The sequence below is a fragment of the Dermochelys coriacea genome, chromosome 4 (assembly GCF_009764565.3).
Source record: "Dermochelys coriacea isolate rDerCor1 chromosome 4, rDerCor1.pri.v4, whole genome shotgun sequence".
In the NCBI taxonomy this organism is placed as follows: Eukaryota; Metazoa; Chordata; order Testudines; family Dermochelyidae; genus Dermochelys; species Dermochelys coriacea.
In genome coordinates this window covers 30,382,322-30,408,513 of record NC_050071.1, presented here as the reverse complement: position 1 = coordinate 30,408,513, position 26,192 = coordinate 30,382,322, and the positions used below count along the sequence as shown (strand labels likewise).

The 26,192-nt window shown below is 43.0% G+C and overlaps 2 protein-coding genes across 7 annotated transcripts in view; both read left to right on the top strand.

Moving 5' to 3' along the window:
- The first annotated feature begins 3,652 nt into the window (after positions 1 to 3,652).
- On the top strand, positions 3,653 to 19,108 carry LOC119854667 (radial spoke head protein 4 homolog A-like). The gene is made up of 6 exons (XM_038399515.2): positions 3,653 to 4,394; positions 5,660 to 5,894; positions 7,858 to 8,616; positions 11,699 to 11,843; positions 18,080 to 18,197; positions 18,760 to 19,108. The coding sequence occupies exons 1-6, from the start codon at positions 3,832 to 3,834 to the stop codon at positions 18,992 to 18,994; spliced, it is 2,055 nt and encodes a 684-aa protein (XP_038255443.1). The 5' UTR covers positions 3,653 to 3,831; the 3' UTR covers positions 18,995 to 19,108.
- Positions 19,109 to 21,770: 2,662 nt separating this feature from the next.
- The window catches only part of CENPE (centromere protein E), a 75,136-nt gene continuing 70,714 nt past the window's right edge, over positions 21,771 to 26,192 (top strand). For 3 of the 6 annotated variants that reach the window (XR_005292619.2, XM_043513229.1, XM_038399875.2), the window contains exons 1-4: positions 21,867 to 22,242; positions 23,658 to 23,752; positions 24,647 to 24,736; positions 24,820 to 24,938. Coding sequence is in view for 5 of the 6 variants with exons in the window: in XM_043513229.1 (XP_043369164.1) it covers positions 22,187 to 22,242; positions 23,658 to 23,752; positions 24,647 to 24,736; positions 24,820 to 24,938 (360 nt within the window). In the remaining variant the exon portion in view is untranslated. Of the gene's footprint in view, positions 22,243 to 23,657; positions 23,753 to 24,646; positions 24,737 to 24,819; positions 24,939 to 26,192 lie in introns of those variants that run through there. The other 3 variants (XM_038399874.2, XM_043513228.1, XM_038399876.2) reach the window with 3 other exon arrangements.

Sequence of the window (26,192 nt, the reverse complement as noted above, 5' to 3'; positions counted from 1 at the left end):
ATATGTTTCAGAACACAAGGAAGTATTTGCAAGTTAAAAAAAAAACAGGAGAAAAGGATGAAGTTGATTGTATGTGCTGCAAATGGTGTGGCCCAATTATTAAATGTAAATATTTGTAGACTAATAGTTCATAGAATATCAGGGTTGGAAGGAACCTAAAGAGGTCATCTAGTCCAACCCCCTGCTCAAAGCAGTACCAATCCCCAACTAAAACATCCCAGTCAGGGCTTTGTCAAGCCTGACCTTAAAAACCTCTAAGGAAAGAGATTCCACTACCTCCCTCGTAACCCATTCCAGTGCTTCACCACCCTCCTAGAGAAAAAAGTTTTTCCTAATATCCAACATAAACCTCCCCCACTACAATTTGAGACCATTACTCCTTGTTCTATCATCTGCTACCACTGAGAACAGTCTAGATTCATCCTCTTTGGAACCCCCTTTCAGATAGTTGAAAGCAGCTATCAAATCCCCCTTCATTCTTCTTTTCTGCAGACTAAACAATCCCAGTTCCCTCAGCCCCTACTCATAAGTCATGTGCTCCAGCCCCCTAATTATTTTTGTTGCCCTCTGCTGGACTCCCTCCAATTTTTCCACATCCTTCTTGTAGTGTGGGGCCCAAAGCTGGACACAGTACTCCAGATGAGGCCTCACCAATGCCAAATAGAGGGGAATGATCACGTCCCTCGATCTGCTGGCAATACTCCCACTTATACAGCCCAAAATGCTGTTAGCCTTCTTGGCAACAAGGGCACACTGTTGACTCATATCCAGCTTCTCGTCTACTGTAACCCCTAGGTCCTTTTCTGCAGAACTGCTGCCTAGCCACTCGGTCCCTAGTCTGTAGCACTACATGGGATTCTTCCGTCCTAAGTACAGGACTCTGCACTTGTCCTTGTTGAACCTCATCAGATTTCTTTTGGCCCAATCCTCTAATTTGTCTAGGTCCCTCTGTATCCTATCCCTACCCTTCAGCGTATCTACCACTCCTCCTAGTTTAGTATCATCTGCAAACTTGATGAGGGTGCAGTCCATGCCATCCTCCAGATCATTAATGAAGATATTGAACAAAACCAGATCAGTTCTAAGTCTAAACAGTTTGACTGTTTATTCAAATGAAAAGTTTTATTTGGCGATTATCGATATATTGTTTAATTAAACTCAGAGATGGCATTGTGTTTTGAGTTCTGTTTTAGTTTTGCAGCAAACCATTCATCAAAGCATTAATCTACTGAATATTTTTTCCCCGTCCTTCCATTCACCAAAATAAACCCCAATATTTACCGAGAAAAAATATTAATTGTTTTTCCACCGATTTTCACCCATTTTTGTTGTAGAAATAAACACCGATAAATTCCTGGGGAAAATTAAATAAAATAAAAACTAAAAATGAACGGCCCTACTAATGTGCTATCCTGGATCAGTAACAAGTATAAGATCAGATAAATCACAATTCCTTCAGGGCTAAATTATTGGAATAGATCCCCTTAATAAAACATAACATTTTATAATCTCCTACTAATCAGTAAATATTCACAAATATTACTAATCAGTAAATAGCCCATGAAAGCTTATTCTCTAATAAATTTGTTAGTCTCAAAGGTGCCACAAGTACTCCTGTTATTTTTGCGGATACAGACTAACACGGCTGCTACTCTGAAACCAGTAAATATTGTTATTTATTATAATTATTTTATTCCAGTAGTGCCTAGAGCCTCCATCCTAGATCAGGGCCTCATTATGCTAGACACTGTACAAAGATGGTCTCTGCCCCCAGAGAGTTTACTTTTGGATATATGTTTCCAAATGTTTTGAAGGCCGTGTTGACTTTGGATGGATGGGGTAAGAACAAATGATGGAAGATTACTTGATCGTGGAAAACTAGCTGGATCCCTTAACTATTTATTTCCAAACATTGCAACACTCAGGCTTTTTAAAAAGGTGTATGCTTTTAAAGAGGAAAGTGTCATATTCCTTTTTGGGTATTAGCTGGATTCAACTGAAAAAAAATGGTGGGCTTTAGTGGAGAGGCAGATCTCTCTTTTTCATTTTACAAATTTCCCGGGGATTTATTTTAAGTGAACATCCAAATTTTAAATTGAGTTGGTGTGTAGGAGCAGAGCTCTGCTCTGCCAGATCTTACAAGGCGCTCCCAAGGAAGGCTCTCCTCCTACAGATGATAACATCTGTATCTGGTATGTGTAGTGGGAATTTTTACTTGAGTGGGTTATGAGGGTAGTAGTGGACAATGAAAGGCAAAGGAAAAGGACACTTGTTCATATATAGTATACTGGCAAAGTGCTCCTAGTGTGGACACAGTAATACTGGCAAAACTGTGCTTTTGCTTGTATAACTTATTTCCCTCCCACCCCCATCAGCAAAATAAACTACACCCAGCAAACATGCAGTTTTGCCAGTATATCTCACCTACATTTACTGTAGGTGAGAGAGGCAGGGATCAACCCTTTTCACACCCCTGACCAACATAGCTATGCCTGCAAAAGTTTGTAATGTAGCCCTGGTCTGCCTCTTGAACAACTTGGGAGCATTTGCTTGAAACACCCTCCCTGCCACCCCTTTGAGAAATGCTGGTGTAGATTCTTCCTGTCTTTTGTACATACATTGATGAGCAGTGAAATAGTTAATAATGTTGACATTTAATGTATCATATTGGTATCTTCATTAGCACTATTAAAATGAATGGTGCAGTTCAAGTCTCTGCTAGAGATTCAGGGTTTTTTACATGAGAATCTTGTACTAGTTTAATTTGAGGCTTTGAGCGGGGGCTGGACTAGATGACTTCCTGAGGTCCCTTCCAACCCTGATATTTTATGATTCTAAGATGTGCTTTTAAATCAGTTTACTTACACTGGTGCAGATCCCCTTTGGACACTCTTATTTTGGTTTAAACAAGTCTCCCCCCTCCCCATCTTAAATCCAATTAGGGATCAATTTAAGAGAAACCTAAATAAACCACTTCCAAAATGAAATATCTAAACAGGCATTTGCACCCGTTTTAATCGATTTAAAACTCAGTTTAAGTAAAACTTGTGCAACTTTGTCATGTAGCCCAGGCCTTTTTTTTTTTTTTTTTTTTTTAATGAAATCTGAGGCTCTGAGGACAAAATTGAGAGGTCATTTCATGTCCTGAGTCTAGTCCTTCGTAACCCTCAGGAGGGCACAACCCACGCGTTAGGAAACACTGTGCTAGGCACCTTGACAGGGATCAAGTGGAAGGGGTACAGCTCCAGGGCAGAGAAGTGGAGTGATCCGCAAACTCAGACTGTGTGGCTATGTCCCTACCTACGCATTCTTCGGCTGTCAACTTTTCAGGGCTAGCCCTCCCGCCAGTTTTGCCTTGTATTTATCAAGACCACCCCTCCCCAACGATGCTCGGTACATCTTGAAAAACAAACTACAACACAAGACCTCACAGCCTCGCGAGCCCAGCCTGGGTGGAACCCGCAAAGAAGCGCGGGGGAGACGGGGGCACCAGGGCATTGATTTGGCGCTGGGATTCTCCGCCCCCGCCATTGCACTCCCTCGGCCGGCCGGCCGGCCGGCCAGCCTGCCTGCCTACCCGGCTCGCTCTGGAGCTCGGCCACGCCCCGGCCTCGTGCCGAGCGGAGTCACGTGCGGCACGCGCGCCCGCGCGCTCGCTCAAGTCAGCCTGGCGACGGAGCCGCGTTTACCTTGGCAACGCCCCGCCCGCGCCTCCTCTCTGGGGCCGGAAGCTGTGGCTTGGAGACAGGAGAAGCCGGGAGTCCAGGCGGCGGCGGGCTCGGCGGGACCCCGGTGCTGAGGGACCGATAGCCCCAGCCGGCAGCCAGTGCCATGGCGGATCCCTCCGGAGACCCTCCGCCCGAGGTTCAGGCCTCCCCCCCTTCAGGGCAGAGCTCCGAGCAGCTAGGCCAGGGCTCCCCACTTGGCATGGGCCCCTACCCACCCTCCCAAACAGGACAATCTCCTTATGAACCTTCTGAATCTGGACCAGCCCCTTATCAACCTCACCAGCCGGGCCAGGATACCACACCAGGTCAAGCTCCCTATCAGCCTCACCAACCAGGACAATCTGCCTATGAAGCCCGTCGAGTGGGACCCTTATCACAAGAGGCGAGAGGAAGCATCTATCAGCCACATGCCCTGGGACAAGACCCCTACCAGCTACAGGAACCAAGAGGAAGCCTTTATCAGCAACAAGAACCTATGCTTGGTCCCTATCAGCCTTTTGTACCTGGACATGGCCCTTATCAACCACAGGAACCAGGGTATGGCCTTTATCAGCCAGGATACAGCCCATATGAGGATGAAATACCTGATCCTGAACCTAGAGCACTGGCAATCCAGAATGCAAAGGCCTATCTAATGAAGAGCAGCACAAAGTCTGGCCTGAACTTGTGAGTGTGAAAAGAGGGGAATAACATGGGCAGGGGAAGGAGGTATGAGTGGAGGAGAAGATAGTCTGAGTGGAGAGGACAACGAGGTATAGGAGGGAAGGGAAAGCATCTGGGGAGAATCAAGGACATAAGGGTTAATCCTTTGGTAGTAGTCATAGGTTCTCAGCAGCATTCAAGATCAGACCTACCAAAAGGAATTTAGAGGGATTAAAGCAGAGGTAGGCAAACTACGGCCTGCGGGCCCATCCTGCCTGGCCCCTGAGCTCCTGGCTGAGGAGGCTAACCCCTGGCCCCTCCCCCACTGCCCTCTCTTCCCCGCAGCCAGGCTGCTGTATGAGCAGCACAGCTTGCGCCCGCCCACCTATCTCCCAGGCTTTCCAACAAGCCTGTCCTGCCACTTTGAGTGGCGTGGTAAGGGGGCGGAGGGAGGCAGGAGGTCCCAGGGGCCAGTCAGGACACAGGGAGCGGTCAGATGGGGTGGAGATTCGGGGAGGGGGGCAATCAGGAGACAGGGAGCGGGGGGAGTTGGATAGGTGGTGGGTCGGGGGGGCAGTTAGGGGACAAGAAGTGTGGGGGGGGTGAATGGGTCAAGGGTCCCAGGAGGTCTGTCAGGGGACAGGGGTTTGGATGGGGTCAGGGCAGTCAGGGGACAAGGAGCAGGGGGGCTTAGATAGGGGTGGGGTCCCGGCGGGTGGTTAGGGGCAGGGGGTCCCGGGAGGGGGCGGTCAGGGGACAAGGAGCAGGGGGGTTGGATGTGGGGGGTTCTGAGGGGGGCAGTCAGGGGGCGGGAATTGGGAGGGGGCGGATAGGGGGTGGGGCCAGGCTGTTTGGGGAGGCACAGCCTTCCCTACCTGGCCCTCCATACAGTTTCGCAACCCCAATGTGGCCCTCGAGCCAAAAAGTTTGTCCACCCCTGATTAAAGGGAGATAGACCCTATTAAGAGTTCTAAATCCAGCTTCACACTGTAAGTGGAGAAATGGTGGGAAAATCTATAAATGGAAGATGAACATGTTATTAGACATACTACAAACAAGCTATTCCTTATGAATATTACCAGGTATATATCTCAGGCTTAATTTCCATAACACTCAGCTGACATTTTCAATATTAGAGCTAATTACTGTAGTGATGGCTCTGGACCTTAGGAGTTATCCCAGGACATATGCCTTTATCTTTGACATGAGAAACCAACTATGCTGAGTATTTGATATAGTAAGGCAGTAATATTCTTCCTTGGAGTTTTCATTCTCTTTTGATTTGACAGATATGATCATCTTGCTCACATGCTGACCAAGATCTTGGATGAACGCCCTATAAATGCAGTAGACATCATTGAGAATATCAGTAAGGATGTGAAATGGGCTCACTTCCAGAAAAAAATGGACACTCTTCGTGATGAGCATGAAATGCTTCCAACATATGAGCTGGCAGAGAAATATAAGGCTCTGTTCCTCAAGGGGACAGGAGAGGGAGGAGATCAAGAGCCAGAAGAGGAAATAGTGAGTGACTGTTGTAGAAACAGAGATTAAAGATGGAAAAGGCATGAGGTTATCTTGCCCAACCCCTGGCAAATTAGGATTTTTCCCTACAGTATATTCTAATCTTCACTGTTTTGCCCCTCAGAAGCTTAAATGATCCCTTCAGTGGGACTTCTACCTCTTGTCCCTTTAGAAATGAGGGATGAAAAAGAAGAATTACAGCATTCTCTTTTCCTTACGTAATCTAGACTGACTAATTTATTTTACCTAAAATGAAATTCGTATGGGGATGCATGGGGAACAGGGTTAAGAGCATTGTGTTCAGCCGCTAATGTGGGACAAAGGATGGAGAATTTTTAACTCCCTTTTACTCCAGTTGCAGTTTTGGTCTGTGTTCCAGCTAGAAAAAAGCTATGGTGACATTTGGCCTAAAGAACTGAAGTGTAGAACTGAAAAGGTATTTTTCATATGAAAGCAGCAAGGTACTTTTTGTGTCCCCTTACTTCTCATATGCTGAATATTAAGTTCCCAAATGGTTTTAAGAGAGCTCTGTGGTGAAAGTTAGAACCACTAGGTGGTGAAAGGTAGAACCATTAGTTTGAGAAAGCAAATACCAGTTGTTTGGAGTTGACCTTCATAGCAAGTCAACATTATATGTACAAGTAAATCATTTGCAAAAAGAAAAGGAGTACTTGTGGCACCTTAGAGACTAACAAATTTATTAGAGCATAAGCTTTCGTGAGCTACAGCTCACTTCATCGGAAGCTTATGCTCTAATAAATTTGTTAGTCTCTAAGGTGCCACAAGTACTCCTTTTCTTTTTGCAAATACAGACTAACACGGCTGCTACTCTGAAACCTGTCATTAAGTAAATCATTGCAACTGAACATTAAAGATAGAAAAACATTAAGCCATCTTGTCCATGCTGTACCAGTCATCTTCAGGTCAGTGATAGCCAAGAACAAAGTGGTAACATGTCCTTGTGAGAAAAAGCAATGTATTTTGGAAGAAGAAATTGCATTTTTCATATCCTCAACCTAATTGGTTGATACTTAAAAGCTTGACAGAGAAATTACACATAAACCAATAGTCATGCCACCAAACTATTTACCCTATAATACAGTATACAACTTCCAGTCTTACTTTTTTTGCTCCTCTATCTGATGTAAATGGCTGGGAATGAATTGCCAAATGGTAAAGGGGTAAAGATGGCAAGACATAGGGAGACTTTTCAGAAAGGCTTGTTGTTGCCTAACTGTGTTCCCACTGAAGCCAATGGAAGGTTTACCACTGATTTCTGAGTGAGCAGAAGTACTCCAATGCTGAATGATTTGGAAAATCCCACATATAATATAGTCAATCTAAAATAATGCATGCTTAGAATACCTCTATATCCAGGTATCCAAAAGAGTGACACTAAAATAAGGGAGGGATTGCTGGCTATATATGGAATTTCTCTGCTTCTTTCAGGCTTTTGAAATCCAACCAAATTAGCTGAGTATGTAAAAAGATTATTCTGTTCTTGCAAAGTGCACCTGTCTTGCACATGAGGAAATGTAGCCTTACTGTCCCTGGTCATCGATGGCTTCCCAACCAATTAGTGGCATTGATGTAGTAGTATATGAGTGCCAGCACTGAGATCCCTGGTATAGATTGCTCATACTGTCCACCTGTAACTAGTTCTGACCCTGAATGTTTTGAAGTAGTTACGAAAGCACTGGGGGGTTGGAATCTTGAATTCTTTTCCAGACTCTGCTACCTGAAAGCTGCATATTGTTTAAGCTTTCTGCCTCAATTTCTCCTTCTGTAAAATGGTGTATTATTACGTTGTGATGCTTAGTTAATTAATGTTTATAAAGCACTTTGAAAGGATGAAAGACAATATATAAATGCTAAGTATTATTTTTAGTGGGTAATATACTTAACCTTTTAAAAATATCTTTTATTTATACTTCAGCTTTAACTCCAGCAATTTCTTCCCTAGACAGATAGCCCTCTACCCAACGTGATGGAGACAGCCTTCTATTTTGAACAGGCTGGAGTCGGCTTGAGCATGGAGGAAAACTACCATATATTCCTTGCCCTCAAGCAGCTCGTCAGCATGCAGCCAATCCAGACATGTCGCTTCTGGGGCAAGATCTTGGGCCTGGAGATGAACTATATCGTGGCTGAAGTGGAGTATCGTGAGGGGGAAGAGGAGGAGGAGACAGAGGAGGAAGAAGTGATTGAGGAGGGGGAAAAAGAGGGCAGTGAGGACAAAGATGAAGAAGAAGATGAAGAGAAGGAAGAAGATGAGCCACCAAAGTCCACCTATAAACCCCCACCAGTGGTCCCAAAAGAAGAAAACCGGACTGGCACCAATAAGTTTATCTATTTTGTCTGTAATGAGCCAGGCAAACCCTGGGTGAAGTTACCTCCAGTGACACCAGCGCAAATTGTGGCTTCCAGGAAAATCAAGAAGTTCTTCACTGGAAGGCTGGATGCTCCTATTGTAAGCTATCCACCTTTCCCAGGGAACGAGGCCAATTACCTGCGTGCACAGATCGCTCGGATCTCAGCAGGGACACAGATCAGCCCACTGGGGTTCTACCAGTTTGGAGAGGAGGAAGGTGATGAAGAGGAGGAGGGGGGAGGAGGAAGAGACACATATGAAGAAAATCCTGACTTTGAGACCATTAGTGTGATGGAACTTGTGGATTCCATTTCCAACTGGGTGCACCATGTACAGAATATTCTAATGCAGGTAATGCTCTATGTAATCAGTATTGATCTTGGATACCAATTACATGGTTATCAACGGTGTCTCAGAAAGTAATCTGCATAGGATGAACTGTTCACCACATTTGGAGCTGAGCTAGAATTGTCTCCTATTGCAATATCCTAATGCATATTGGCAGCAACTTCCTAGGGTTTTTTTTGTTTTGTTTTGGTTTTTTTTGGCAGGGAGTGGGGGGAAGTTGCATGTCTTCCTCTGGATAAATGTGCAGGCATAACCTGTTGGGATAAGGGAATATATCCCTCAATAATCAATTTCCTGTGATAATATGGGGTTGAGCATTGGTGGACTTTGATCCTTTCTGTCTGGTTTCTGTTTCTCCAAAGGCCAAGACAGTTTCTTTCCTGACTTGGCAATGACTAGGTATGCCTTACTAGCTAGAGTGCTAATACCAATGTAGGCTCTTCATAACTGTACATAAAGGGAACACTGTCCAATATTTTCTCCAGTTGAATTTTTGATGTTTACACTGTAAGTAATGCCATTACAGAAGCTTGAAAATAACACTTAACTCTGTTAATGTGGTCCCTTTGTTTCTTCTGAAGGAAAAGCTATGTGTGACATGGCACTTATTTCCTTGTTAAAAGTTAGCAGCATTAATGATGTCAACACAGGTCTGGGAAGAGTATTTGTTAACTTGATCTTTCTTTGCTGGGTGACTGACTGCCCTCTAGCAGCCCAACAATAATATTGTAGAGTCATGCATTGAGTATTGGTGAATATTTGGTTTTTTATTTCTTGGCAACAGAATGATGGCTTTAAATATAAAATCAATAGATATTTAAAATCTTAAGGACATTTTGAGTTGTTCTTTCCAGCTGTTGGCCAGACATAACAAGTAACCTATGCAAAATAATGGACAGATTCATATTTCCAAGCCCAGAAGGAACTGTTCTGATCATCTAGTCAGACAGATGTATAACACAGATCATAGAATTTCCCGAAGTAATTCTTCGAGGATATCTTTTAGAAAACATCCAATCTTGATTTTAAAAAAATTCCCCATGACAGAGAATCCACCATGACATTTGGTAAATATTTCCGATGGATAATTACCTTCACTGATAACAATTTACACCTTATTTCCAGTCTGAAGTAGTCTAGCTTCAACTTTCAGCCACTGCAATGTGTGATTCCTTTGCTATATTGAAGAACCCGTTATCAAATATTTGTTGCCCATGTAGTACTTATAGACTGATCAAGTCACCTCTTAACTTTCTCTTTGTTCAGCTAAATTGAGCTCCTTAAGTCTACCACTATAAGGCATGTTTTCTAATCCTTAATCATTCTGGTGGTTCTTTTTTGAACCCTCTCCAATTTATCAACATCATTCTTGAACTGTGGACACCAAAACTAGACACAGTATTTCAGCAGCGGTCACATCAGCATCAAATACTGAGGTAAAACAACCTCTCTACTTTTGCTTGAGATTCCTCTGTTTATGCATCCAAGGTTTACATTAGCCCTCTCGGTGACAGTGTCACACTGGGAGCTTTTGTTCATCTGATTATCCACAATGATCGCCAAATCTTTTTCAGAGTCACTGCTTCCAAGGATAGTTTCTCCCATCCTGTAAGTATATATTCCTTTTTCCTAGATGTATACATTTACATTTAGTCATATTGAAATGCATATTGTTTGCTTGCTCCCAGCTCACCAAGAAATCTGGATTGCTCTTATCGGTGACCTTTCCTCTTCATTATTTGCCATTCTCCCAATTTTTGTGCAAACTTTATCCATGATGATTTTATATTTTCTTTCAGGTCATTGATAAAAATGTTAAATAGTGTAGGGCCAAGAACCAATCTCTGCACTCCCCTGCTTGATAAAGATTCCCTGTTTACAGTTACATTTTGTGACCTGTCAGTAAACCAACTTTTAATCAATTTAATGTGTGCCATATTCATTTTGTATCATACAACTTTTTTAATCAAAATATCATGCAGTACCAAGCCAAACTCCTTACATAAATGTATTACATCAACACTATTACCTTTATTAACCAAACTTGTAAACTTTTCAAAAAGCATATCGAGTTAGTTTGACAGAATCTGTTTTTCATAATCCTATGTTGATTGGCATTAATTACATTACCTTCCTTGAATTCTTTATTAATCAAGTTCCACTTTATTAATCAATTCTGCCACTTGTATTCACAGTGGAATAGTACCATCACAGTTGGCAGTATCAGCAACAAGGCCAAGGATTGAATGGACCCAGGACAGAACCATCCTCTCATCCATAGAAAGTAGTCCCCCCTGGTCAGGATTGAGGCACTCTGGCAAAACAGTGTGGAGATACAGACATCATTGCTGCCTATGCTGTCTCTGCTCTGTGAGGCCTGGATTATAATTTGGACTACATGCCTGCACAAGGGAGGATGGAGAAGTAAGACTTCTCCTTACTTACTTGTGCAGGCAACCTGGACCGTAGGTCCAGAAATGCAGGAGTACATGGGTGCTATGTGCCTGCTTACTTCATGCCCCTATGCAGGGAGGGATGGGTAATACAGCACAGCTGGGTCAGAGGGTGTTATAATTTGCTGCTGGTATAGGCCAGCAGCAAATTATTACCCCTTCACTGGAGGAAGGAGGAAGCAGGGAGCGAATTATGCCTCAGAGGTGTGTCTTTGATGCATGGTGCCTCCTAAAGAAGCCCCTGGGGTGGTGAAGCCCTTGCTGGACTCTGCCTACCAACACCATCTAGCTATGAATGAATATAGAATTGTACTCTTTTGGTTTAAGTCCAGAATCTTTCACAAACACTAAGTGCACCTTTTTAAAAAATTGAGAACTCTAAAGCAGATTGAAATCTGATGACTGAAGTATAAGGGAATGAATTCTGAAGCAGCTAATTGAATAAGGGATGCCTGGAGAACTCTGCCAAGTATACTTGTATGTCATCTATTTATCTATTTTTCTTTTTATATGCCACCCATCACCATGGTGTTTAGGCACCTTAGTGCTTCTGAACTGAATGTTTTAACTCACATCACAGTATTTCAAAGATTGCTGCACCTGTTTTATAACTCTTGGTACGTCGGTTGTAGGGCCGCTGTTCCTGGATTAACCCCTCACAAAAGTCAGAAGAAGAAGAAGAAGAAGAAGGTGAGGAAGAGGAAAAAGCAGAAGAGCCAGATGAACTACAGCCAGAAGTGGGACCCCCTCTTCTGACTCCACTCTCTGAAGATGCAGGTACAGGCCACTTAAACTTCTTTGAATCCTTGATCTTTTTTGACACTGAACATCCATCTGGAGTTTTTAGCAGCTCTCTAATAAACATTCTAGAGTTTTGGGTCCCTGGAGGTAGTTTGGGATTGTGAGATAATCTCATTAACTGTATGTTTCTCCTAACATGATCAACAGGGAAATAGTTATCAATGTTGACATTTAAACTGTCACCTTTAGGTTTCAGAGTTAACAATTCCACTAGAGCCATAGAGTTTAAGGCCAGAAGGAATCACTAGTTTTCCCTCCTTTATACAACAGGGCACCAACCCCAGCCAGGATTCACATACTAAATGCAGCATCTGAAATGCGACTAATATAGTATAACCTACAGGAGACTAGACTATTATGTGCCACAGGCAGAGACTAGGAGGACCAATGGTAGGAAAATGATTAAGTGAGATGTATCCAGATAATCCTGGCAAGTGACCCACACACACATGCTGCCAAAAAACTCCCAAGGTAACAGTCAATCTGATCTGGTAGAAAATTTGTTCCTAACCCCATATATGGCAATCAGATGGACTCTGAGCATGTGAGCAAGAACCAGCCAGATCAGCACCTGAGAGAGAATGCTCAGTGCCACTCCCCCCCCCCCCCCAATGTCACATCTCCAGCTGTGGCCATCCCTAATACTTCAGAGAAAGGAGATTAAAAAACCCTCCCAAAATACACTGGGCAGGGGGAATCCCTTTTGACTAGGGCTGTCGAGCGATTAAAAAAATTAATTGTGATTAATCACACTGTTAAACAATAGTAGAATACCATTATTTAAATATTTTTGGATATTTCCTACATTTTCAAATATATTGATTTCAATTACAACACAGAATACAAAGTGTACAATGCTCATATTATATTTATTTTTGATTACAAGTATTTACACTGTAAAAAAACAAAAGAAATAGTATTTTTCAATTCACCTAATACAAGTACTGCAGTGCAATCTCTTTATCATGAAAGTTGAAATTCCCAATGTAGAATTATGTAAAAAAAAAACTGGATTCAAAAATAAAACAATGTAAAATTTTAGCGCCTGCAAGTCCACTCTGTTCTACTTCTCGTTCAGCCAATAGCTCAGACAAACAAGTTTGTTTACATTTGCAGGAGATAATGCTGCCCGCTTTATGTTTACAATGTCCCCTGAAAGTGAGAACAGGCTTTTGCATGGCTCTGTTGTAGCCAGCGTCACAAGATATTTACGTGCCAGATGTGCTAAAGATTCATATGTCCCTTCATGCTTTAACCAACATTCCAGAGGACATGCGTCCATGCTGATGATGGGTTCTGCTCGATAACAATCCAAAGCAGTGCGGACTGACGCATGTTAATTTTTATTATCTGAGTCAGATGCCACCAGCAAAAGGTTGATTTTCTTTTTTGGTGGTTCGGCTTCTGTAGTTTCCACATTGGAGTTGCTCTTTTAAGACTTCTGAAAGCATGTTTCATATTTCATCTCTCTCAGATTTTGGAAGGCACTTCAGATTCTTAAACCTTGGGTTGAGTACTGTAGCGATCTTTAGAAATCTTACATTGGTACCTTCTTTTAGTTTTGTGAAATCTGCAGTGAAAGGTTCATTTTAAGAAATGAACAAGAAATGAAAGTGTTCCTATTAAGAAATGAACAACGTATGCTGGATTATCATCTGAGACTGCTATAACATGAAATATATGGCAGAGTGCAGGTAAAACAGTGCAGAGTACATACAATTCTCCCCCCAGGAGTTCAGTCACAAATTTAATTAACACATTTTTTTAACAAGCATCATTAGCATGGAAGCATGTCCTCTGGAATGGTGGCCGAAGCATGAAAGGGCATACAAATGTTTAGCATATCTGGCATGTAAATACCTTGCAATCACAGCTACAAAAGAGCCATGCAAATGCCTCACTTTCTGGTGACATTGTAAATAAGAGGGCAGCATTATCTCCTGTAAATGTCAACAAACTTGTTTGTCTTAGCAATTGGCTGAACAAGAAGTAGGACTGAGTGGACTTGTAGGCTCTGAAGTTTTATATTGTTTTATTTTTGAGTGCAGTTATGTAACAAAAATAATCTACATTTGTCAATTGCACTTTCACAGGAAAGAGATTGCACTACAGTGCTTGTATAAGGTGAATTGAAAAATACTATTTCTTTTGTTTATCATTTTTACATTGCAAATATTTGTCATAAAAATAATATAACTTTGATTTCAACTACAACAATACAATATATATGAAAATGTAGAAAAACATCCAAAATATTTAATACATTTTAATTGGTATTCTATTGTTTAACTGTGTGATTAAAAACTGCAATTAATCATGATTAATTTTTTTAATTATGATTAATTTTTGAGTTAATCACATGAGTTAACTGCAATTAATCGACAGCCCTACTTTTGACCCTTATCACCACTGCCTGGTGTGCCTTTTTCAGGGGTCTCTGCTGCTTCTCTCTGACCCCCCTCAGTTTGCCCCCAGTCAGGGCAGTTCTTGGACCTTCATCTCTAACTGAGTCTGCTTCAGTCTGTTGGCTGTGTTTGTGGAGGCAGTCTGGTACAGGGGCATTACCCCTGTGCAGCCCCAGGGCCCTCTGCCTCCTCTTCCTTCTCTGTACTCTCCCCTTTATAGCAGTCCTTGTTTCTTCTGTGGGCTGCAGCTTTGGGTGCCTGCCTCCATGATTGGCAGCAATGGGGGGAGGGATAGTTCAGTGGTCTGAGCATTGGCCTGCTAAATCCAGGGTTGTGAGTTCAATCCTTGAGAGGGCCGTTTAGGGATCTGCAGCAAAAATTGGGGATTGGTCCTGCTTTGAGCAGAGGGTTGGACAAGATGATCTCCTGAGGTCCCTTCCAACCCTAATTATGATGGCAACTGCATGGGGTGTGCTCAAGCTGCTTGCCTGTAAACCTGAGAAGCTCTCCTCCCACTTCTTTCTATGCTCAGTGTGGGGTTCGGATACCCCATTTCACCCCTGCTTTAGGAACAAAAGACATAAACTAAAAGTGAGTCCCAGGGCTCTGAGCCCTACTTCCTACCATTACAAGCAACCCTGTCATACAACTGCATTCATAAATTTGTCCAGCTCTCTTTTAAACCTAATTAAATTGTTTGCCTCCACCATAGGCACCGACTCCGTGGGTGCTTCGGGGCTGGAGCACCCACGGAGAAAAATTAGCGGGTGCTCTGCACCCACTGGCAGCCAAGCTCTCCTCACCTTTCCCCACCTCCTCCTTCTCCCACCCTGAGTGCATCGCGTCCCCTCTCCTCCGCCTACATCCCAGTGCTTCCCATCCAGCTGCCGCCAAACAGCTGTTTGGCAGCATTAGCACTCTCCAGGAGGGAGGGGGAGGAGCAGGAACGTGGCGCACTCAGGGGAGGAGGCGGGGCCAGGGCTGGGATTTGTTGAAGGAGTTGGAATGGGGCAGGGAGGGGGCAGAGTTGGGGCAGGGACTTTGGGAAGGGGTTGGAATGGGGGCTGGGCAGGGTAGGAAGATGTGGGGCAGGGCTTCATGGAAGGGGTGGAGTGGGGGCGGGAGGAGGGGGGGTCAAGCACCCGGGGGAAAGAGGGGAAGTCAGCGCCTATGGCCCCCACAACTCCTATTCGGAGGTTGTTCCAGAATCTCACCCCTCTGAAATGGCTAGAAATCTTATAATTTCCTGCGGCCAGGAATTTGTCTACGGCCAGTTTGTATTCATTTGTTCTTGTGCCAGCATTGTCCTTTATCTTAAATAGATCTTCACCCTTCCTTATCATTATACCCTCTCAGCCTTTGTTTTGCTAGACTTAAAAAGCCAAGCTTTTCCAGTCTCATAAAATAGGCTCTCAATTCCCATGATCTTTCTAGTAGCTCTTCTCTGCACCTGTTCCAGTTTACATTCCGCTTTCTTGAACATGGGTCATCAGAACTGTAAACAGTTTTCCAAAATAGGTCTTACCAATGCCTTGTACAATGCCATTAATATGTTTCTATCTCTACTGGAAATACCTCGCCTAATATATTCTAGGATCGCATTTGTGTTTCTCACAGCCCCATTAACTCATAGTCATCCTGCGAATGCCCCACACACCTAGGTTTCTCTCCTCCTCTGAGCCCCCAGCTTTTAGCAGAAATCCTTATTATTAGACCATAAGTGCATGATCTTACACCTTATATTCTTGAATTTCATCCCATTTCTGTTACACTAGTCTTCAAGGTCATCCAGATCTTCCTGTAAATATTCTGATCCTCCTCAGTATTGACAATGCTTCCCAACTCTGTATCATGAGCAAATTTCATTAGCACACTGCTACTTTTTGTGCCAAGAACATTAATAAAAATATTGAATAAGATTGGTCTAAGTCCAGGCATGTCTGGTGGGCATTGCTGAGTCACCAGGCAAGGTTGAGCAATTCCCCTGGTGTGGCCTTAGGCAGGTGAGTCTTTGAATTGTAGCTCCCTTGCTGGACAATGGCTGATGATTGTTGTTGGGACATTGGTTATCTCCCTGGTTATTGTCTTGGGGGAGCTAGTATCTGGGTGCTTCCCAACTTGCAGCATGTTTTAGTGACAACCATACAACACAATCTCATAACTTCATATGCACTAATGATATACATATTTAGATAGAACAATGACTTTCGGCAGATCATAACCTTTCCCGTGATATCTCACGAGGCCTGCTTTATATGCCATATCACAGTTATATACAAATGATGAATATGGAGTTTACAGGGCACTGCCTTGGGGTACAGACTGTCACACCCATGTTGCAAATACACCCCCTTTATCATATACGTATGTGAATGTAATTATTCTTTCATTCACAAATGTGTACTAAAACCTTGCTTACTATTGAGGTTAGACTAACAGGTCTATAATTTCACATATCACTTTTTCTCCCCTTTCTTAAATATAGGTACGTAGTTAGCTGTTCTCCAGTCATAGGGTACTACCCCCAAATACAGAGATATTTTAAAAGACCTTCCCTACCACAATAGCAATCTCATGTGCCAGTTCTTTCAGTATACTAGGATGGAAATTTTCCTGTCACCTCAATTTGAATGCATTTAGATCTTTAAGTTTTTCTTCCACCTCAGGTGTGGTAATTTCCATTTCGAGACAGTCATTTCCATCAGCCTTACTGCCTTCATGCACACATTCTATGTTATTATTGTTACTGAAAACTGAGGCAAAGTATTCATTTAGTTTTTGGGCCATACCTGGACTGTCTTTAATCTCCTTTCTGTCCACACTGCATAGCGGCCAAACCTCATCCTTCCTTATTCTCTTTTTATTTATATAACTAAAAAAACCTCTTATTATTTGTTTTAATTTCCTTGGAAAGAGCTAACTCAGCTTGACTTTTAGCAATTCTCACTTTATTCCTACATTTTCTAACCTCCATGATGTAGCTTCCATGGCATATCAATCCCTTTTTCCAGTCTCTGTAGACTCCCTACTTATTCCTAATAACCTTTTTGAGGTGGTTCTTCATCAAGCTGAGTCTGAAGCCTTTCCCTACAAGTTTTTCCCCTTGCTTGGGGTATAAATTTCAGATACTTTTTGTAAAGTTGATTTGAAGAAATTCCAAGCTTCCTCCACATTGAGAGGAAAGGGGGAATTTCACCTCTCAGAGCTACTGTCTTCGGTTTCTGCAGGTTCAGGAAGACAACACTACATCAGTTACATTGAGTTGATGTTTTTGTCATTATCTTATGCTAGAAAAAAAATTACATAAAAGTTTAGATCTAGAGCTCAATACTGCAGCAGGTCATGGACAATGGTACAACCACTCCATTCTTAGACTAAGGTCATATCTTTGTATTATTTGGATCTGGGTCTCTCAAATTTATCAGTATGTGGTCCACAGTATTCTTTGCCTGGGGAACTGGTACTGAATTAAGTACCACTGAATTTCAGGAGCTGTGTGTGTAACCTTCTTTTCTCCTGTTCTTCTTACTACACCCTTGAATTAATAACTCTGTGACTATCAACCAGTGACTCCACACCAGACTTTAGATTACAAGGCTTTCACAATATTTAAAGCTCTTGCCCCTTGTCTATCAACTCCTTTAACATCCATTTGAAAATCCCTTTTTAGGATACATCAGTTGCTTGGGTTTTGAGAACAACTGTATAGAGACGAAATCCTGTCCTCTACCTAACTACCAAATATTTCATAGATGTTCATGAGTCAAGTAATTCACGTAAGTGTGTGTTGTTGGTTTTTTTTGGCAGAAATTCAGAACATTCCTCCTTGGACATCTCAGTTATCTACAAACCTGGTTCCTCAATATGCCATTGCAGTCCTTCAATCCAACCTGTGGCCTGGAGCGTACTCCTATGCTATCGGCAAGTAGGTAGCTCTTATTTATATAGCTAGACTGGTTAACCTTGGTATCTCATAGTGTTCACTCCTATTCCATCTTAAACTAGTTAATCACAGACACCTATTTAATTCATTCAGTTGAAATGTTTATTTTGGTGATTTTTAATCCCCTGACTTCTCCCACTACTAAAATGTAGCCACCTCAGGAGTTGATCATGGAGGCCATTTAACAGCGCACAGCAATAATAACAATAATTTAGGGCAAGAAGTGAAGAATACCATCTTCACTGGAACTATAGTGGAAATCAGATTTATAGAATGTAATTATCCAATTAGTATTTGGCCAAGACTTCAGGTGTAACACCCCTATTCTTGCAAAAAAGTGCAATGAGATCTTTAATAGCCACATGACACATTCATCGTTATTTACATTAGTTAAGTGCAGATGCCAATATTGAATATGCTAGCTATAGAAAATGTGTCCCATATTGGTTTTTGTTCAGTGAAGTGGGGAAGCCTAAGAATAGGCAGAGCCCTCAGGGGGTTTTTTTGCCAGGAAGTTGTGTGATCTCTTGCTTTTTTCCCTCAGGAAATTTGATAATATCTATCTGGGCTGGGGTCACAAATACAGTCCAGATAACTACTCGCCCTCGATGCCCCCACCGGTGCAGACAGAGTACCCAAGTGGGCCAGAAATCACTGAAATGAATGACCCTACTGTGGAAGAGGAGCAGGCACTCAAGGCTGCACAGGAAGAAGCTTTGGCTGCAGCTGAGGAAATGGATGAGATAGAGGAAGAAGAAGAGGAAGATGAGGATGATTAAAATGCTACAAGAATCAGATTTGTATAAAAATTCTTCTAAAAAATAATACATAATTTTAATACATTTAGTATATTAACCGAGTCAATCTAAAAATAAATGTTTATTTAAACTAGATGCCTTTGTTTTTTCTGCTCTAGTAGACTCTCCTTATTTTGAATAAATACGTTAGAAAAATGTCTTCACTAATGATATTAAGGCTGGCAGCGTGGACTCTGGGGCAGAACATGTAGTTGAGAATTCAGTGGAATTAAATTGCTGCCCTTGTTAATAATCCTTTGTTTAAAATGGTAGTGGAAACCTTTGCCATTTTCTGTTAGAAAGCCCTCATCTAGATTGGTATTTTCAATCCACTTCCTAATAGACAATTTTCATCCTCATATTCTACCACCCTGCCATATCTGGTAACAGTCCCATCAGAGGGACTGTGGACTGAATGGTCAGGGGTATGGAACTGCTTTCACAGGAAGGCAAGGTGCCTCCAGGTCAGAATTAAAGTACTCCTTCTCTAGTACACTAAGCAAACTCAGTCTCCTTCATGTGTCTCAAAGCTAGCCTTCCATCACTACCATTCACCCTGCTCTCATGCCTCTCCTTATAGGCTTTGATGTAGCCTGCATTTAAATATCAATATAAATTATAATATCAAAGTAAAGAAAGGAAAAAAAACCCACAAAGTTGGAACTAATAAGACGGATGCAAACTCAAAAAGCAATCATACTGGTTTTGGTGCTACATCTAGTTCTTCTCTTGTACTTTTATCTAAGTTACGTAAGCCATTTGGGACAGGTATTACATGTGTGGACAGTACCATGTACACCAATGACATTCTATAAATAACAGCTATTAATAATATAAAATGGGGGGTGGGTTTGGAGGGGAAACCATATAGTTTCCTAGAATAATATAGCAAAGTCTCCACTTTTTTGAGAAATTTAGAAATGTCGTGAGCTTCTTGCATCCCCATCACTCCGAATGAGAAAATCATAGATTTGTCCCTTTAAAAAATGTGTTTGAGCAACGTAAATTGAGAAACATTCTAAATATTCCTTTAAATGTCATATGCGGCAAAAAATTATATGTGTGAATCAGTCAAAATTGGACTTTTTGAGCCAAATATTTCAAGGTGCTGAGCACTCACTGGTGGTGTGTTCAGCAACCCAATGCTTGATCCACATTTGTAATAGCTATTTACCTTGATCTATGCATATACTTACAACAGTTTCAGAGAATCTCTAAGTTGCATATATCCCATTTTTATGAACGTTTCTTTATGAAAAATGGATCATAAAAGCTGATTAGGGTCTCCTGTCAAACTCTGGAAAATACTATTCAGAGACAATTTTGCTGATGTAGCATGTTTTCTGTTTTTTCACACCACATTTTCATTAAGGACAATATTCTGAAAAATCTCTGTTGTGTGAGATGTACTGGCATTTTCTTGCAGCTTATTTCTCTGTTAAAGGGAACACCGTGAATTTTCAAAAGTGACTATGTTCAAAAGAAGCAGTTTTGGGCTGCACCTACATTAGAAAAATTAGGACCTGTAATTCACGACCAGATCATCGACATCTGTATTATACATACGCTATTGAAAGGATACACTTATAGGCCTGTTCTGCATTAGGACCTGCAAACCAGTGGCAGCAAAAATACTCTGATGTTTGTATACCAGTATCATCTACCACTGGAGGTGGTAAAAATACCTGAGCTCTGTTGACCTGAATGGCTTGCAGGATCAAATACTAAATTTGTGACATCATAATAACTGGACAGTTAATTACTAAAGGCTTACTGTCTATAACAAAATTACTGCAAAAGAATTTAGAGCTCAATTCTGCTCCTTGTGCAATCAATGGCAAAACTTACATCAACATAAATGATTAGGGCCCTACCAAATTCGCAGTCCGTTTTGGTCAATTTCACAGCCATAGGGTATTTAAAATAGTAAATTTCATTATTTCAGCTATTTAAATCTGAAATTTCATAGTGTTGTAATTGTAGGGATCCTGACCCATAAAGAAGTTGTGGAGTGGTTGCAAGATAATTGCAGCGGGGGGGTTGCGGTACAGGTACCCTTTCTTCTGCGCTGCTGCTGGCAGAGGCTCTGCCTTCAGAGCTGGGCAGCTGGAGGGCGGCAGTTGCTAATCGGAAGCCCAGCTCTGAAGGCAGAGCCACCACCAGCACCAATGTAAGGTAAGCATGGCATGGTATGGTATTGCTACCCTTACTTCTGTGCTGCTGCTGGCGGGGTGCTGCCTACAGAGCTGGATGCCTGGCCAACAGCCACCATTCTCCAGCCACCCAGTTGTGAAGGCAGTGCAGAAGTAAGGATGGCAATACTGCAACACCCCCCCCCCCCCACCTCCACTAAAATAACCTTGTGGAACACCACACCATTCCCACAACTCTCTTTTGGGTCAGGACCCCCAATTTGAGAAACACTGGTCTCCCCATGAAATCTGTATAATATATAGTAAAAGCACACAAAAGACCAAATTTCGCCTGGGGAGAGCAGATTTCATGGTCTGTGTTGCGTTTTTTACCACCATGAATTTGGTAGGGCCCTATAAATGATGTAGGGTCAGATCATCCATAACCTCTCAGGCTAACCTGGGCTGGTGCCTGTGCAGCTAAAGGTGCTGCAGGTGTGTGGTGTCTATGAGACAAAGAACAAAGCTACAACAAAGTCTAGGCAAAGACTATTATTTCACTAACTTGAGCTGACGGTGAAATGCCGAGAAATGTCACAAAACACATGCCGCGAGCAGAACCCTGTGCGGCGTCACAGACTACAATTCCCAGCATGCCATACGTCCCGGTGGTGGGCGGGGTCGGGATAAAGGATGCAGCTTTGCACGTTGAGAGCTGGAGTTTCTCGAGCCACAGCGGTTTCCTGGACAGTAAGAACGTAGCTGTTTGACCCCCATGGAACGTTCCTGCCCTTTAAACCTCATAAAGGGACTGTCTAAGCGGGGCTTGTTCCACGTGCCTCCCCGTGAGCGCAGTTGACAGTGGTACAGTCCGGATTCCGGAAGTGCCTGTCAGGGAAGGACCAATAGGAAACTAGCTCGAGAGGAATTCAAACCCCTGGCGGCAGTTGGAGACGCAGGCGGTAGCTGGTGGACGCGGTTGGGGTTGCGGAGCCTAGAAGGGCAGCGGTTTGTTCCAACGGCGTGGGGGCCCAGCGGGGCGATGGCGGACGAGGGAGCCGTGACGGTCTGCGTGCGGATGCGGCCGCTCATCGCCAGGTGACTGCAGGGAACCGGAGCCCTCTGCCCTGCCCCGGGACCCCGCCTTGCCCCGCTCAGCGCCTGCCCGCCCCTCTGGGGGACCCTTCGATTCCCACGGGAAGCGGGGCCTTCCCTGCCCCAGGCTCCGCTCGCCCGCAGCGCGGGGGTGCGCGCGGGGAAGCTGCGCTCAGCAGGGCGCCGGGGCGGCTCGTGCCCCAAGCCCTGCGGGCCGCGCGCGCCCCGGGCGGGGGAGGGGGGGGGGGCTGTGCGCCCGTGTCAAGCGCTCTGCGATGTGCTGTCAGGGGTGCCCTGGGGGAGCCGGCGTCAGCGCTGTGGCATTGAGCTAACGCTCCCATAAACGGCGCGGGCGGGGGTAGCTCCAGCTGGGGATGGGGCCCATTGTTCGGGGCTCTCGGCAGGCTCAGGCCGCTGCCGCTTTGCTGAGCGCTGGCTCGCGTTTTGAAGGGGCGCTTTTGCAACTCGACGGCGTGAAGAAGACTTGCTAGCTGAGCTGCCAGGAGCCGGAGCTTTCCCAGCAGCTTGCCTGCTGGGTTGGCCCCTCACCTGGGCGTTGCCCCAGATAAAGGGGGGCCCCTCCTTTTCGTTTAGCTCACTGAGTGTCTGGTGTACTCTTCTGTTTAAAAAAAAAAAAAAAAGGAGGTGTGAATAGATTTGGTGCCTCTTATGTGTTGGGGGCAGACGTTGATGAGGTAAGCTGGGATTTGGAGACCAAGTATGATGCTTGGAGAAGTGGGAGAGACAAAACCTGGGTAAAGAGGCAAAGAAAGCAATGTGCCATAAAGCTGGAAAGGGATGTCAGGGTCTGTAGGGAGAGGAGAAAATGAGGAAGCAGACACAGAGCAGGAAGAAAAGAGACTGGGAGGGGGGAGAAGTGGTGGAATAAAGAAGAGAAGATGAGACCCAAAGTATGCCAGGCGTAATAAAACTTCTAACAAAGGTATGAAATAGAAAGTTGACCTGGTGAATTACAGAGCACAGCTGTCTTATTCCTTAAATTACAAACCGTTAGAATTATTTTTGGCTAGTGGACTGATTTTTGGGCTCGTAGATGTTGGATAAACTTCATCCCTGAGTTTGGTTTTTTTTTTTTTTTTTTTTTTCATTTATTGAGAGAAGAGTCTGCATTGCAGCAATTTATTCATGTTATAAGCTTGTGTGCTGGAAAAAAGGCTCATAGATGCACAAAGAGTCAAATGTGGAACTTGTGTATTCTTGATTGGACGAAGTAGATAGGTAACAATGATGTATGCCTCTAATCTTCTGTTGATGAAAATATGTTCAGTTAAGCTGAATATTACTTACCTAGCACTAAGGGAATTTCTTTAAAAGGAAAACATATGTACAGAATGAAGTGAACATTTTTTTCTGTTCTGATCTCTAATAAGATTAATAAAACATCTCTTCCTTCTTAGAGAAAATGAAGCATCTGGAGATAAAGTACAGCTTCACTGGAAAAGTGAAAATTGTACAATTTTACAAGTGGATGGTACAAGAACTTTTAATTATGGTAAGACCTTAAGGAACATCTGTTTAGGCGCTTATATGGTCCTCATCACTGTAGTATCTGAGCTCCTCACAATCGTTAATTTTATTCTCAACACCCCTGTGACTGACTGCAGTATAGCGTGCTTCTCAAAGTTGCTTGAAGATCTCACACCGCAGAGGAAGATTGCTGGCCAGTGACTCTCATGTGTTGTGTTTACTAGTCATAATGTGACTCTTTTTACGGTGCTTTGTTCTATGAAAATAATACAACCCCTGTTTTGGGAAGTATAATTGCCATGTTAGAGATGGAGAACTGTGGCATGGGCTAGAGTAATGCCTGGACTACGCTCCAGAGTCTTGCCAGCATATCTGTGTCTGCTAGCAATGTGTGTGTGCGGGGGAGGAGAATCACTCCCCTTAGAGCTGACATAGCTGTTCCTGTAGATGCAGCTATGCTGACAAGAGTGCTTCTGTCAGTTTAGCTAATCTCATTCAGGGAGGTGGGGTAGCTGTGCCCTAAGATTTGCCCAAGGAAGTCTGGCATAACCAAGAGCTGGATTGGATCTTCAAGTCTGACTTAAATGACTTCCTTCTTTGCTTCAGATCACAGTAGGTAACCTAGTAATTATCATGGTTTTACTATTTAACTGTTTATAGCATCTTTTCAACTCTATATCCAAATTTCCTGCACTTTACCTATTACATTGTTATATTCTATTTTGCTTCAGTTTGGTTTTAGACAATCAGTTATATCCTGCATAAAATATTTTGGCACCATCCTGCAGAAGAGTTGGTTTGGGGGCTTCAAGGTCTCGGTCCTATTGGATGAAAAGCTGCCAAAATTGAGTGTGAGGGAAGTTCATTTTTCTCAGTCTTTGTTCAGCTTTTAAAAAAAAAAAAAAAATTTCTTTTTAAGATTGCGTCTTTCATTCAAATGACAGCACCCAACAAGTATATGAAGGTGTAGCTGTTCCAATTATAAAGTCTGCTGTCCAAGGATATAATGGTAAGTTTCTTATTATTTTTACACATACCGTATTTGTAGAAAGTGTTGGGTAGTGGTCAGTTAACATTTGTTCCTCTTTTTAGGCACTATTTTTGCCTATGGGCAGACTGCCTCAGGAAAAACATATACAATGATGGGAAGTGACAAGTCAATGGGCATTATACCTAAAGCAGTTCAGGATGTCTTCAAAATTATTTGTGAAGTAAGTAATACAGCTAAATTATTGTCACATGGATCCTATACAAAAATATTAGGGAGGGGACTTGATAACAAGGAACTTCAAACGGAAACAAGTTTACATGTGGTAGCATGTGTTGCAGTACTTTGCTGTGATACATATCCTTGCATGAAATTTGGGAAAGCCCTCCCCTCACACTAGTAGCAGGGATGCAATCCATGTAGATCCCCAGCTCTATATTTCAATATCTGTTTCCCATGGAACCTTGATTAAAACTTCAAATAAAATATCGAGTTCCGTATCTGGTAGTTATGAAGACTGGGTCTCATGTGTATCAGATTAGTACACTCTAACCTCACCTCTTTAAAGAAATTTTTTCTAAAAGATGAAAAACCAACAGTGGAAGAAATACACAGCGGAATCATAAACTACAGAGCTTTGCATAAGAGGTTCAAAGACTCATAGATTGAAGGCCAGCAGTGACCATTAGTGTTGTCTGGTCTGACTTGCAGAACACAGACCACAAGTGTGCTGGAGAGAAGGTTTGTGAGGAGGTGCAATGACTAAATAGTGAAAACTGCAGGTGTATTTCCTGTGCAGTACAGCAACAGCAAGAATACCTTATGGGGTGTGTGCACTGGAAAAGCAGGCCAAGAAGAAAAACTTAAAGTGCCATGTGTGCCCTCAGAAGCTAATGGGGGATGGCCCTGGTTATCTCTCACTCAGATGTGCCACACTGGCAGCCCCTCTTGTACTCATGAAGCAAACAGTACTGCTTTCTAGGCATATACATCCAGACGTATAGCCAACAGGCCAACAACTACACCTGAGTGGAGTTCCATTGAAGTCAGTGGGGCCTGGACACAAGAAGCTATTTGGATTGGGTCTCAGTGTGATGCAAGAAATTCCTGGTGCCATTTATGGATTGTGGGAGAGGGCATTAATAAATAATGGTTTAGTCTATGAATTTGACAGCATAAGAGCACCCACGTTATGAGAAGTCAGGGAAGATATAAACTAAAAAACTAGTTCCCAAAACATGATGCTTGCTTGTGGTTTGAAGAGCTAGTAGGTTACATGGTACAGGATGATTCCTCCCTCATTGCAAAGAGCCTTAGGGCCTGGAAAAGATAAAACTTGTCATGGGTACCAGAGGCACCAGTGGGACTTAAGCTGTTAGCCATCAACAGGAGATGACTGTCTGTGAGGGAGAGCGGAAGAGGGAAGATGGCTGCTGGAAGGTACATTCAGTCAAACAGAGGAAGAAGAGGACTAGAT

Coding starts and splice junctions, on each gene's coding strand:
- LOC119854667 (XM_038399515.2), top strand. CDS start 3,832: ATGGCGGATCCCTCCGGAGACCCTCCGCCCGAGGTTCAGGCCTCCCCC. Junction 4,395..5,659: donor ACAAAGTCTGGCCTGAACTT/GTGAGTGTGAAA, acceptor TTGATTTGACAG/ATATGATCATCTTGCTCACA. Junction 5,895..7,857: donor AAGAGCCAGAAGAGGAAATA/GTGAGTGACTGT, acceptor TTTCTTCCCTAG/ACAGATAGCCCTCTACCCAA.